Genomic DNA, 15,665 nt, shown 5'->3' on the forward strand with positions numbered 1-15,665 from the left:
TCCTAATTACAGAGCAAATAACTTACACAGGGGTTACACAGTCCCCTAGTACAGCAAAGCCGGGAGGAGCTTGGGGTCTCCAAAAAGCATATTTTTGATTAAAAGAAATGCCTGAATCAAAAAGAGCCAACACCAGAATGAATAACATCAATTCAATCTTAACATAGCAGGCCGCTAAGCGAAACTTGACTTTTATAACAAAATGCATTGACAAAAAAGGCAACTGTGCCTCACAAATAACAATTGAGAGGAGTTCAACAAAGAGAACTAGGAGCATACTTTCATCCACCCAGATTCTTTTGAACTGTGAACAAACCACAGTAGCTTTCCTTGATGTCGTGCTGAGGAAAGCCAAAATGTCTTCCTGGAGCCTTATGAATAGTTGCAATATGCTATATGAAAAATTTGTTAACATGTCAGAAATAGCTACATGAATGTTGGTCTTTCCCGCGACCTTTGAGAATTTAAAATTTGTATCAAAAGGCTCAACCACTCTAACACCACTGCTGGCCTGAACTGTCAATCCAAGGGCCTTTGCATTCAGATCTATATTATCTCCTTTTAATATAAGCCTGCCAACAAAAAAAGGTATATCAGGGGTGCAAACTTCAAATATCTGGGCTGCACCAGAATGTAAATAAACTACATTAAGGAATTGAAAGAAGACAAGACAACAAAAATCCATCCATCATATTATATATCACAAATCTCAAACAAACTCCTGGAGAAATGTTTAACACCATTTCTGCCTCCATCTTCTCAACGGAAAAAGTGGAAATTGTACTGGGCTGTGTCACTAGCACATATCCCACATATGAAATTCAAATCTTTCACAGCAAGAACTGCAGAGTCTCTTCCACTCACCTTTCATTACCATTATCATGATGACATATGACATTACTTACACCAATGCCTAAATAATGTGGTTTTAATGATGATTGTCACAATGATAATGTTGTGAGAATCATTTTTCTGTTTTTGCTCCAGTGTTTGCAAATTATATATCTTGATGAAATTTTTCCTTTTTCCTTTATACAAATTCTGCATATGTTATTCCATAGAAAAAATAAATACATCATGGACCACATGAACTCACAAACAATTGGGTATCAGAAAAATCTTGCCCTGAAAAGGCCAAAAAGAAAGCATATGACTGTGCACACTGTAAGAAAGCATATTGAGGAGATTTCGTATGGAGGACTGCAGGCCTATGGCCACACCGATGATTACCAACTGAAAGAAGTTGCATGCTTCTGATTCTAGGTTGGTAGACCCCATTTTATATCGTCAATTGATCAGGTCATTGATGTATCCGGTCAACACTAGACTAGATATTTGTTTCGCAGTCAACACATTAGTCAGTTTATGATGAAGACCAGGAAGGTGCACTGGGTGGCTGTGAAACATGTGTTACAGTACCTACAGGGCACAGCGGATAATGGACTGGACTATGATTGGGGACATAGTCATGTTGACAGGTTGTACAGACTCAGATTGGGCAGGCAGTGATAGTGACAAGAAGAGTACATCCAAATGTTGTTTCATGTTGGGTTTGATAGTGGTGTCGTAGTTCAATAGGAAACAGAGATCAGTGGCATTCAGTTCTGCGAAAGCTAAGTACATTGCAGCTATTCAGGCAAATTGAAAGGCCATTTGGCTTCACATGATGGTGTATGGCTTGTTACCCACCATTTTGTGGGTAATATCCCTAGGAGAATTTTTTTTTCCAAGATGGTCCTCAGCCAACAGCCACCAGCTAGCCCATTGTGCCATTCCTACGCCACCTAAGCCAGCCATGTGATCCCTCGCCCATCTGCCATGATCATATGCTTGAAGGTGGGCCTCCTGAATCTAAAGCTATGCCTTGTCATTTGGAAATTAAGTATTGTAGTTTTCTTATCATGGACACTTCTAGTCATGGATTAATGGGGGGATTCGGCAGAAAGGATGGGCTAGGTCTGTGCTTTTGTCCCCTAGACCCCTTTTAGGAATTAACATTGGATTCTAGTCCTGTGGGATCTCTTTTACTAACCATTTGGTTCCAGTGATGGTATTTCATGGGAAACCCTGATTTTGGTTGTGTGGTCCCGCTCCCTTATCCGCTTATATTACCCTCTTTCCATTCATTATTACCCCATTCATCGCTTCTCCCTGCTTGGGTCCACATTCCTCCATTGAGTCCACAGGGTTAGCTTGCCCCTTCCCCTTGCCCACATATTGGATCATGGCCTGGAATGAAGCCCGGAGGTTGATGCAGCCGAAATGAAAGATAAAAGCACATATGGCCACATTCAACAAGAAAATGTACAACAAAATGCAAAATATGGTCGGGACAAATACATTTAGCACATGGGTAAAAGCCAACACATGAGATCTACCCAATCATCATGGCCATCACCTTGGTTCCTATAGGTTTTGCGAACCTCCTTCATCATATAGGAACCCATGATTGTCCCAACCCCTGGTGGGCAATGAGTCGCCCCACCTTAAAGGGGGTATTCACTGCTATATCTTATACATCATGCTCTTACCCCTTGAGCCTCGAGCAGTTAATCAAAGAAAATCATAAAAAGGAAAAAAGCATATAAAAAAGGGTGAAAGGATCAAGGTTAAGGCACCTCATGTACCACGATTGCTCCCTCTTATACATTATAAACCCAAGTGTGGGCTTCCCTCTTATTACCTAACCTTGTACCTCGGCATGTGACCCGGAGCTGCCCCTTCTCATTCCCTACTTCATTCACCTATCTACCACATGCCACCACCTTTTGAAGGAAGTACCTTGACTATATTATCCCCTTTAGAAGTAAAAACCACCTAATTGTTGGAATTTCTAAATCTATCTGTTAGAACCCCTTCATGTACTTTTCTGATTTATTTCTGCCTACTTGTTCTGGTTAATTAACAAGTTATTTACCATGTAAATACTGAAAATAAATACAAGCACATGATCAACACGTTACAGATCATCAACTGAAGGAAACAAAACAAGCACACAAGTGACACCATTGTTTTTGGACCAATGTCCCCGGAAAAACCCAATGCGGGAAAACCAGTGCAGCTATCTGAGGATTTTATTATTATGCAGTTTCTGAATACAATTTGGGTGCCAAAACCGACTCATCCAATAGAGAATAATATCGGCAGTAGTACCTCTCTACTTGGAAGCAGATATTCCAGCTGAAACCCCGGATAAACACTCCGACAGCTCCCAACTCCAATCTGCCCCACAAAAATCCCAACATCAACCTCTAGGGATTGCATCAGACCTTTCTGGCACAGCGTTTGCCCAGCGTCACCCTAGCTCACCCTGCGTCAGCCTCTGGAGGCACTGTGTCAGCCCTTAGAGCCTCTGTGTCACCCACGCTGGCTCTCTGAGGCACTGCGCAGCTCCTGGCTGCCTATGCGTCAGCCCTTAGAGCCTCTATGTCACCCACACCGGCTCTCTGAGGTACTACGCAGCTCCTAGCTGCCTCTCGTGAGCCCTGGCTGGCTCTGCGTCCCTCTCCCCCAGATTCTGCGCTGATCCTCCTAGTGCTATCTCTGCCTCTCTGCCTCTATATTCACTGCCCCTCAGCTACAACTCTGATCACTCTTTTGACTTCTTAAGCAAACCCTACCCAAGAAAATCGAAATCTTGATCAACTCGATGTGTTCTCCAAGTGACCCTCAAGCCTCCTTTTATACTTTTCTTGTTGACAATTCAACGGCTGAAATTAAGTCCCTAATCAACAGCTAAGATTAGATCTAGCTTGATCCATGACTTTTGGACCATTCTAACTCAGTTTATATTAATTCACATTAATATTTTATTTTTCCTAAGTTTAGACTTAGGGACTCCATTAAAAATATTAATTATTTTAATATCTCCCAAATTGGTTAGATTCTGCCCAAACCATTTCTGGGTATTGGAGATCTCATGTGCTTTAGCCTCTCCACCAATTTTCATGGTCGTAGCACATCTGATGCTACTCCAAATCAACACTAATAGGATTATTGGTTAACCCATCTAGAGTTTAGGAGACATTAGCACATCCCGAAGCCCATTATGGAAGGGCAGGCCATTATGAAGTCCCCACCTGTGATCCATGATTTGGTAAGCTCATTTACTTGATTTCTCTAATGACTTGTTGAAATGGAAGGCTAAGGGACGCCTTGAATCTTATGCAAGATTGCAGATGGTTTCCATCTTGGGTTTGGTCTCCCTATATGGGGTCCTAATCCTCCAGAGGGCTACATTGGCACATGTAGGGTGAGCGTTGAGAGCCATGGGCCTCCACAGTAACAGATTGCACTCTACAGATCCCCAAGCCATTCAAATATTGCTTGTAGTTCACTTATTGGACGAGGAGGATGCACTTAGGAAAATAAAAATATTAATGTGTATTAATATAATATGGGTGAGAAAGTTCTAAATAATGAGGATCAAGCCATATCTAATCTTAGCCGTTGATTAGGGACTTAATCTCGGTCGTTGAATCGTAAACAGGAAAAGTATAAGAGGAGGCTTGAGGGTCAGTTGGAGATACACCAAGACACCGAGAGAGATCAGTCAATTCGATTTTCTAGGGCGAGGTTTGCTGAGGAAATCGAACAAGTGATAAGTTACAATGAGGGGTAGCTCGGCAAGAGGCCGAGGAATACATATTAGAGAGGCAGCGCAGAGCCTTGGAGGGTTGATGCAGAGGGAACAAAGGTTGACACAGAGGCTGAGGAGACCAGCACAGAGGATGTAGAGGGCCAAGAGGCTGACGCATAGACCGTAGAGACTGACACAGTTGATGCAGAAGTATTCAGAGGCTGCGTTGAGGTGATTCAGTGGGACAAACTGAGAGCTAATTGGCTGACGCAAAGCCAGAGAGGGTGACACAGTCCCTAAGAGGAAGACGCAGTTCCAAACAGTGCGCGAAGCAGCTTTCGTTGTCCAGCACAAGGAATAGCCAAAGTCACTGTGGGATCATTCATCTAGTTGTTGATCAGCTGGAAAATCTATCTTCGGATAGAGGTATTGCTGCCAAGGAAATTCTCTGAAGGGTGAACCATTTATGGCACCCTAGTTGTATTTAGAATCTACTTAATAATAAAACCCTCTATATGTTGCACCGCTTTCCCGCATTTGGTTTTTCTAGGGACAATTGTCCAAAAATAATGGTGTCTCTTGTGTCATCTCAGTTTATTTTAGTTGTTGATATGTATATTTGTGAAGGTTGCATTTGTGTTCACGTTGATGTTTATGTTATTAAATGATCTGGAATTTATCCAAGACAAAGAATTAAAGGTTTTACAGACTTATGTGCATGGATGTGCCTATGTTACTTTATGCAATCAGTTGTCGCACGGATTGTCACGACAACGCTCAGACCGAGGGCTGTCACCCTGATCCTCGATCTCTCCGTTTAAGTCTGTCTCCCGCAGCTAAAGGGGGTAGACCCTGTGGGATAATGTGTGACCAACTGGGGACCAGTTGGGTTGGGAAACACGAAGGGAAACAAGCACTTAATTGATTTTACTAAGTTAATAGACCAGTGCCTTATAAAATAAATGATTAAACGATTATTTATCAGATGTTGCAGAGATATGAACTCATTAACAATCGTTTTACCATCAAACAACAAAGATTAACTTTTACCACATGCGAGATAATCAATAAATGCTTAATGGCTTAATGATACCCCAGCAACTAAAATTTCGAAAGACAAAGTGCTTTAAACAACCACGTAAAGTGCTAACCAGAGATCCCATTCATACAGTTAATCTTCAAATGAACATTTAAGCATGTTTAACCATTAATTCCCACATCAAAATTTTAGCCACAGCATAAAAGACAAAACATAAGAAATTCCTGAGCCAAGACAGAAATTGGCAAAAAATTTCCCGAAATATTTTTATATATTTCAGATAAAACAAAATTTAAAACTAAATAAAACCTTTTTTTTTATTTTTTAAACTTTTTTTTTGTATTTTCAAATAAAATTAGACTAAGCAAACTAATGATGAAACTTTAAATCTAAAGAAAATTCCAAACTACAGGACAAAATAAAAAGTCTAAAAAATTACTTTTTATGCTTTTTATTTTTTTATTATTTTTTTTATTCTATTTTTATAAAGTAAAACAAAACTAACCTCTAAACTTAAAAAAAAAAAAAAAAAACACTCAAATTTATTCTAAACTAAACTAAACTAAAGAAAAAAAAAAATATTTTTATAAAACAAAACTATCTTAAATAAAAACCAAAGTAAATAAAACTTAAAATTATTAAACTAAACTAAATAAATAGGTACAAAAAATCTAATTCTAAAAAAAAAACTAAATAAAGATTATAAAAAATCTACCCTAACATTTTATTTTTTATTGATTTTTTGAATTTTAAAGCAAGGTGAAGATTTAATTTAAAACTAAAATCTAAAACTAAAAGATAAGCTAAAAACAAAAAGTGATGTTTGAATGCCTGAAACATGCCCGTATAATTTATTTGTTATAAACTATTCATGGTGGCTTTATTTCTTGCTTGCTAGCTTTGTCTGGCTGGCTGAATGGGCTTTGTCCGGTTGGCGGCTTTATGGCTCCCCAATGAATGAGTAAGTAGCGGCTGACTTTACGTATCCCCAGAAGTAGCTCGCTCATCCACTCACCCAACCTGAAACGGCTACAGCAGTATGGCTTTTCACTCGTCCAGGTAAGTACAGTCTTGCGCTTATCCAAAGAAAGTCTGGTGCTTAAAAGTAAATGTTTAAGCATCAAAGACATCATTCGATGTGTCTCACAAAGACACGAACAAGATGCCTCCTAGTTTCATTCTTCAACCCATACGTGGTTTCCTAAGGTCAACCCATACATAACAAGGTGCGAACAAAGTGAGATGGTTGCACAAGGATATCCCCGGGATATCTTCTTTTTCCCCCGTGATATGGTTGCGATGTGAACCCCGCCTCCACTCCATATGTACTAACATCTAACATATATAACAAAAATGAAAATTTAAATCTAAAACTTAAAAAAAAAATAAAACTCAAACTTAAAAATCTAAACTTACCAAAGTGTTTACCATACGTATCACCATGAAGACTCGTCATAAAAAAATAAAAATAAAGTCGAATTTGCTTTGTTTGAGACTGCAGGTCAGCGTGAGGGATTTTGAGGCACGTGGGCAGTGTTTGTTTTGCAGGCAGAGAGCGGAACGGAAGGGATGGGCAGCGTGCTGATGATGACTGCGTGGGAATTTTTTTTTTGTTTTTGCAGGTGTGAGGATGGAACTTTGGAGAAGATTTGTAGGAGTTTGTTACGGATCTGGAGAAAGCTGCGGGAATGGAAGCTACGTTGGCAAGTTTGCATGGAACATGGAGGAACACAAAGTTGGAAATGAGGGTTCGCTGGCGAGGAAGAAAGGCAGGCAGTGAGGAATGGAGCTGCGTGAGAGGTGAATGGGACAGCGAACTGCGGGTTCCTTCGTTTTATTTTGCAGGCATTGAAAGCAGTGTTGAAGGCTATGGGAAATGCAGAAAGATTTTGAAAGCACCAGCAGCAATGAGAGAGGCCTGAGGGTCTTGAAAATTTTTCGAAATTTTGATGCAGCATGAAACCCTACCAGTCAGCCAATCGATCCAAACAAATTTCACCAGAAAAATATTTTCCAGAAATCTTAAAAAATTTAAACTGATATGCTTCAGATTTCTCAATGAAAACCTTCAAATAACAGTTCCCAAATCCAAAAAAAACTTGGACTGCAGGAGTAATGCCTCTGCAAGAAATGGTTCTGAGGCCAGATCTTACCCTCCAGGGCCTAGATCTGGCTTTCAGAATCAGATTTCGACTTCAGATTTGCAACATGCAACCTGTAAACACACAGCCAGAACCTGAAAATGCTAAAAAATAAATGAAACCCTAGAAACCCTAAGAACAACCAAATAATTACAGTATTTACAAACTGAAGGCTCTAAGTAGCCAGATTTATCGTTATGCCATAGAAATATTTTCAGAATTTTAAACTTAATGTGAGGTGCTTCAGAAAAACCCTGCATGCATTCATAAAAAATTTCAGATGATAAGCCCGAGATTAAAATTGGCTGGGCTCTTTCAGAAAACGCAACCCGGGAGTTGGCTGGTTCAGCCGAAAACTTCCCCTAACGCCTGGTAAACTCAAAACTAAGATTTCCTGCACAGCTTAAAATCAACCATTAACATAGAGGGAGAAAACAATAGTGAAATCCAGATCAAATGGAGATACCCGCCATTATATTTCAGAATCTAAACTATCATTCAAACCCCAGAGATCAGACAAGATACATGTGCCTGAATCAATCTTCATCAAGCTAAAATCAATAGCTGAAAATAAAATTATGCAGAAAAATAAAGCATCTTACAGCACTTTCATAAGAGTAACACCAGCAAGATCAACCCCAAAGTCTTTCTTTATTGCACAAAAAACTGACTACAAGAGAGCTTTCTTTAGCACCAGACTCTCAAATCAAATCTTATCTCAAATGACCCCTAACACCCTATTTAAAGGAAAAATTCTCAACAGCTAGTTCGAATGATCCATGTCAAACCAATCTCGACCGTCGATGAGGATCAAGATTTCTTTTAATCTCATCCGTCAAATTTTTAAATGCATTTTAATATATTAAAAAATTAAAATTCTGCATTTATTTACTCAAAAATTTGACTTATTATTATTTTATTATTTTTTTTAATTTTATTTATTACATTTTTTATTATTTATTTTATAATTATTTTTAAATTTTTAAATTTTATTATTATTTTTATCTATTTTTTAATTAATTAATTTTTTTTATTTTTTAATTTTTTGTTTTTGGATCCTTGAACTTGACCTTTGGAAAAATCACCTAGGGCCTAGGATATTTTATTTTATTTTTTTATTTTTTATTTTTTAATTATTTTTAAATTTTTAAATTTTATTATTAATTTTATCTATTTTTTAATTAATTAATTATTTTAATTTTTCTATTTTTTGTTTTTGGGTCCTTGAACTTAGCCTTTGGAAAAATCACCTAGGACCTAGGACTTAGGACTTATGAGGGGATTAAAACATTTTCTAACCCTCAAGACACTTTACATCATGGCTTTTACAATTTTACATCTCAAAGGGGAAAACCCATTTGACATAGACCCTCATAGACCACCCAGTTCTGCGACCAAATATAATCTAGCAGATCAACACACTAAGATTCCTCTAAGATTCTAATGACAAATTCATTCCGGCTTTGAGGTTAGGCTGAAGGAAAACTCTGCTGATCATGGATCGGTGAGACAAAAAACCTTCCGAAACGTAGATTATCACTAGAAAATTAGGTCCACCTAGGCAATTTACATACACGACTCAACTCTGCTAAGATTATTTACAATTCACACATGCAGACTGGGTTTACAACATAAATTGATCAGGTCGACGATTACTGTCGAATGGCACGGACACGTTGATCAAGCGCTATCCCTTTTGCGAAGAAAAGGGGGTGTACTGCTATGTGTAGTTGACACGTAGTGGTCAACATCTGGCTCCACTTGTGGACATGTTGCTGCACTGCAGGAATGTGAGAATCCAAAATCTACATCCATGCAACACACAACAAAATATAAGTAGTGTCCGTCCAAAAATCATCATATAACATTAAGCACATGAAAGATATAAGCTCTTCACTCTGGAAAAGTAAATCTATACCTAAAACAGAAATGAAATGCCGAAATGACAAGGAGTAGAGTTAGAAATACAATATAAAGGATGCCCCATGGTATCAGATGTGTTCAATATAGTGCATACTGAGCATTTGCCTGCTTTCAGGGAAATCTGTCGGCTACTTATTGGATGTGCCATGTCCAATTCTACATATGGTAGGACTTTTTCCTATCCGAAAATCAAGCTACTCCCGACTATGTGATGCATCAAATCTTCTTCTCATTTTCTTTCTCTTGCGCTTTTTCTTTGTGGCAGGTTGTATTATTGATGACGTGGAATTTTCTGTTTCAAAGCTCTTAGATGAAGTATGTAAGATATGTGTGACATGTCTTTCCTCATCTTGCATCTGATCTTTATCGTTTTTAATTTTATCTGGATCACCTTCAATTAACCACCTTTCAATCGAACCAATGACCCCCTCATAATAAGATGGAGCTTGTTGCAGCAAATGAGAAGGCTCCTGATCTATTGATGTTTCCTGCTTTCTTTCATCCTTAATCCATTGTTGAAATTTATGTACCTGTATTGTAATGGCATTTATCTGGCTAGAGTGTTCAACTTTCATAGCACTGATTTCTCTGGCATGATCTTCTTCCATGGTCAATAACTTTTTCTAAAGACGTATCTGATTAGCTTCCATATCTTTTATTATTTTATCGTCTTTTTCCTTTATGGTCATCAAGCAATGCTGCATAGAGTTTATCTCTTCCTTATGATTTGCTTGCATGGTAGCTAACTGATTATTATGATCGAATGTCATGATAGTCATTTCTTCATCCATAGTTAATAACTTGTTTTGCATAGAATTAACTTCCCTATCATGATTAGCTTCCATGATCGTCATATTTTCCTCTAAGCCTGATAACTTGCTTTGCATAAAACTAATTTCTGTGTCATGATTAGTCTTCATGGCCTCAATTTCCTTAGCATGTTTATTTTGCATGATCTCCATCTCCCTATTACGTTTTTCCAAGTGGGTGCATAAAGTTCTCACATCATTGGCATAATTAGTTTGATTTATCTCCATATTTTTTACCAGCAGCATTAGTTCTTGTATAATTTGCTTTTGATCTTCCTTTTCATTGTCATTTGTCCCTGCTTTTCCACTATCATGGATTTGATCTGCAATGGTACAGGTGGATGGCACATTCTGATATGAAGAATTGTCTTGGAATCTTTCACCGACAGCTGAACCTTTCATAAGATTACTTTCATTATGTTGCACAATTTTAGGGGCACAAGGCAATCTATCTAGATTACCATATCTATCTTTAAAAGCATTGACAATGTCTTGTAAAGAAGTGAAAGAATCCTTAGGACAATTGTTAAACCAATTCAAAGCATCACCCTCTAAAGAAAAGACAAAAAGACGCATTTTGACATCTTCATGATTATACTAAGGGGGTCTACAATATAGGATCATTATACGAGTAAACAAGCCTACATGTCTTTTAACAGCGACTGAATCACCACTTGAGAACAAAGGTAATTTAGAAATGGCCTCTTCCGAAATATCATGGAGATCATCAGTAAAATGACATGGTTTAAACGAATAATCCATGATGAATAACGAGAGACCAAATGGATGATAGGAAGAGATCTCTGCTCAAGAAAATCAAGAGATGAAAGAAGTGGAGTCGCCACTTGAACAATGAATCTAATTCTAAGATCCAAAAAGCAACCAACAAGTAGATATGAGGGAGGCTTCTTGTCTGGAAAAAATAAGAAAATGGAGTCGCCACCCAAACAAGAAACAAATTGAAAAGAAGTTGCTGACTAAGTTTACATCATGACTTTTACAATTTTACATCTCAAAGGAGAAAACCCATTTGACATAGACCCTCATAGACCACCCAGTTCTGCGACCAAATATAATCTAGCAGATCAACACACTAGGATTCCTCTAAGATTCTAATGAAAAAATTCATTCCGGCTCTGGGGTTAGGCTGAATGAAAACTCTGCCGATCATGGATCGGTGAGACAAAAAACCTTCCGGAACGTAGATTATCACTAAAAAATTAGGTCCACCTAGGCAATTCACATACATGACTCAACTCTGCTAAGATTATTTACAATTCACACATGCAGACTGGGTTTACAACATAAACTGATCAGGTCGACGATACTGTCGAATGGCACAGACACGTTGATCAAGCGCTATCCCTTTTGCAAAGAAAAGGGGGTGTCCTACTATGGGTAGTTGACACGCAGTGGTCAACACGATGGATCGATAAGATTGCAAAATACACAGACACTGAGGCAGTTAGAGAAAACATAACAGGAAAACATGTAAGACAACAAGTTTAATAAGGAGTTCACCCAATGCTCCTGGGCTACGTCTCCTAGTCCAGCTCTCAGTGGTGGCCTCTCTATTATGTTTTCAAGCAGAGTTTTTACAACAATGAGCTCGATTCAAGACTCACTAAACAGATAGAAGTCAGTAGGAATGGAGTGCACAGACTCTCCCTACTGAAACTCAACCTCTGAGGGTCACAGTGGTATGACAGGCCTATGTTGAGGAGTTTGCTTGAACCTCTCAAGCCTTCAATGGAGTACACAGACTCTCTCACTGTCTCTGGCTCTGTCTGGCTCGACGCTGCCTTCAGGTCAGCTCGGTTTCTACTCTCTGTTTTATGCTATTAGCTATCTGTCTTCTTGTTGTTTTTTCGCTTCTGTCAGGTCATGGCTTTAAAGCCAGTCTGTTCTTTTTTACTGTTCATTTCCGCTTCCCGGCCTTCTGGTTTCCTTACATCTGTCCGTTTGAATTCCTTTACTCTACGTCATAATCACTGGGTAACGCCTCAAGGGAGGTGGCCACCTGTTTCCCAACGAACTGGGTGACAGATTCCTTGAATCATTTTTGAATGGTCGTTTATTCCGTTTGCTTCAAAATCGTCCGCGAATCATGAATCGTTTGCCAGCTCATCATCCACGTTAGACTTCAAATCCCCTGTGATCTTGCTTTCTGACTTGTCAAATCTAGTCAGTCATCGGGATGCATCTCCGTCGTTGATCTAGGCCCCCCAGATCCTACAGTCGTCCTTCATATCGGGCAAACAAGTCGCACGATGTTTACCCGTCCGATGTGAGTGGTTTTCTCTCTCATCGTCGGACGCGTGTTGCTCGATGTGTGGCATCGGACGGGACTCAGTGAAAACTGCTTACTGCCTCGAGGCCTTCCGATATCTTGTCAATTTGTGGAATCCCGCGCTACGTAACCAAATGCGTTACTTTTTCTGAATTTTATAGCGATTTCCGTTCCAGGCGCTTCAGGGCTTTCCTTCACTGAGGGGGATGCCCTGCGATACACGATTAGCGCTTTAGCGACACTAATCGCGTATCAGAAACCACCCCCATTTGTTGATTTGGCCTCTGATTTTGCTAGTTTGCGCCAGCGCGTGTTACCATGGGCCAACGGTCTGCGAGCTCAACCGAGGGTCCTTGTTGGTCCACTTTGGCCACAACTGCAACTATTACGAGGATTCCTTCTGATAGCTTTGATTGTTCTAAGACTTGAATCTTTAGGCATAATTTGAAACAGTCATGAAAACTTATAGAGTGTTTTTAGGATCCAATTCAGATCACAGCCTTCCCACTGAAAAAGCTTTTGGACCACCAAAAGTTGGTTTTCTTTTAAGCATCAATCAAGTGAGGGTATTGCTTCCTCGCTTGCTCAATTTCTATCCATTTCGCACTGCTTGGCTTTAACCCTTTGAGTTCAATCCTGAGGTATTCAACATCCCCTCTACGCGTAGTTCTTACCTTCTTGTCCAGAACTGTATCTTCCTGCAATTCATTAAGATATTCAGGCAACAGATCATCAATAGAAGGCAATTGACTCTGCTCCTCAGGATCTTCGATTAATGAAGGTTCAAATAGTCTCAAGTTGTCTACATTAACAACTGAGTAGATGTGCATGTAAGCTGGTAGATCAAGGCGAAAAGCATTCTTACCAATTTTCTCAAGTATCTTGAAAGGTCCATACCTTATTGGCTTCAGCTTCTTACCTTCACCTTCCATTTTGTCTTTGCTAATATACAGCCAAACTTGATCACCAACTTGGAAACTATGCTCCATCTGATGCTTGTCATGCCTTGCCTTATACTTGGCTTGGCTCTTTTCCAGCTATTCTTGTATTGCTTGGTGAATCTCTTGGATTTGTTCAATGAACTTGGTTGCCTTGTCCACATCACTGTGTCCATCAACTGCTATGTCTTTACCAAAGACAAAATCCAAGGGAGACCTTGGTGTGAATCCAAAACAGGTCTCGAAAGGAGATCTCTGTGTAGAAGAATGTTTAGCTCGGTTGTAAGCATGTTGCACATAACATAAATGTTCATCCCAAAGTTTGGGATGCTTGCTGCAATAGCCTCTAAGCAACTGGATCATTATCTTGTTGACCACTTCTGTTTGGTCATCTGTTTGTGGATGAAAAGTTGTGTTCTTCTTCATCCTGGTGTCCATCAATTCCTACAAACTTGACCAAAATTTCCCAACAAATCAGGTATCTCGAGCAGATATTATGGAAGTGGGTAATCCAAAATGAACCCATACATGCTAAAATGAACTCATACTTTGCAGTTTGTTTAGTTGTAATCTGTGTGTTATAAAGTATTAAAATACACATTTTGCTGAACCTATCCACAACAACATATAAATAGTCATGACCTTTCCTAGATTTAGGCAGTCCTCCAACAAAGTCCATGGAAACACTTTCCCAAGGATGAGAAGGAACTGGGAGTGCAGTGTACAAGCCCAATTTTCTATTGCTGGGCTTGCTTTTAGCACACATGGTACACCCTCTTACATATCTAGAAACCGTCTCATTCATTTTTTGCCAATAACAAAATCTTTGCAGTTGTGCAACTGTTTTACTTACACCAAAGTAACCTGATATTAGAGAAGTGTGTGCTTCTCGAATTATCTTTACTCTTTCAATTTATGGAATGCATAGCTTCCCAATATGATACAAGAGTTGGTCCTTAACATGATAATCCAATTCTTCTATACGTTTGCCTTGACTTAAAGTTGCATATACATCTTTAAAATCTATATCTTGACCATATTGTTCAATGTAGCTCTCATGCAATACTAAATTATGCTCAAGTATACTAGATGCATTTATAATTGGTCTGGACAACATATCTGCAACTTTATTGTGTATGCCCCTTTTATATCTGATGACTAAATGAAACTATTGTAGAAAACCCATCCATCTATAGTGTCTTGATTGCTGCAACTTAGTTTGGGAGTGTAGATATTGAAGTGTTTGATGATCAGTTTGTATAACTGTCTCTTTGCCCATTAAGTAATGTTTCCACTTTTTCACACTCTGTAGTAATGCATACAATTCTTTATCATATGTGGGATAGTTAACTACTGCAAAATTAAAAGTCTCAGAATGATAACATATGGGTTTACCGTGCTGCATCAACACTGCTCCCATGGCATAGTCATTGGCATCTGTTTCAATCTCAAATGGTCTTTGAAGACCAGGCAGTGCTAGTATTGGTGTTGTACTAATCTTTTCTTTCAAGGTGTCGAAGGCTTTCTGTTGTTTGCCTCCCCACTGAAACACCTTGTTCAATCCTGTTAAAGCATGTAAGGGCGCTACAATTAAGGGAAAGTTAGAAATAAACTTTCTCCAATATTGTGCTGCTCCTAAGAAGCTTCTAACTTCTGTAGCAGATTTGGGTTTAGGCCAGTTTACAATGACTACAACCTTGGAGGGATCTATCTTCAATTCACCACTCCCTACTATATGTCCCAAATAATTCAAAGATGTCTTGCCAAATTCACATTTTGAGAGTTTAACATAAAAAATTTCTCTTTTCAAAACATCTAGAGTCTACTTAACATGCTTTAAATGTTCTTCCCATGTTTTGCTGAATATAAGAATGTCATTGAGATATACAATAACAAAATCATCAAGAAAAGGTCTGAGTATATCATTCATTACTCTCATGAAAGTA

The 15,665-nt window shown here is 38.8% G+C and overlaps 1 protein-coding gene across 1 annotated transcript in view; it reads right to left on the reverse strand.

The window, feature by feature from the left end:
* The window catches only part of LOC149256692 (pleckstrin homology (PH) domain-containing protein), a 492,716-nt gene that overhangs the window by 275,991 nt on the left and 201,060 nt on the right, over positions 1-15,665 (reverse strand). The window contains 2 exon segments of the mRNA XM_089460839.1: positions 27-111; positions 280-572. Of these exon segments, the coding sequence (XP_089316965.1) occupies positions 27-111; positions 280-572 (378 nt within the window).

Source organism: Pinus tabuliformis, chromosome 7 (genome assembly GCF_031772625.1).
Source record: "Pinus tabuliformis cultivar Carrire ecotype Pingquan chromosome 7, CPIR1, whole genome shotgun sequence".
NCBI classification, from domain to species: Eukaryota; Viridiplantae; Streptophyta; class Pinopsida; order Pinales; family Pinaceae; genus Pinus; species Pinus tabuliformis.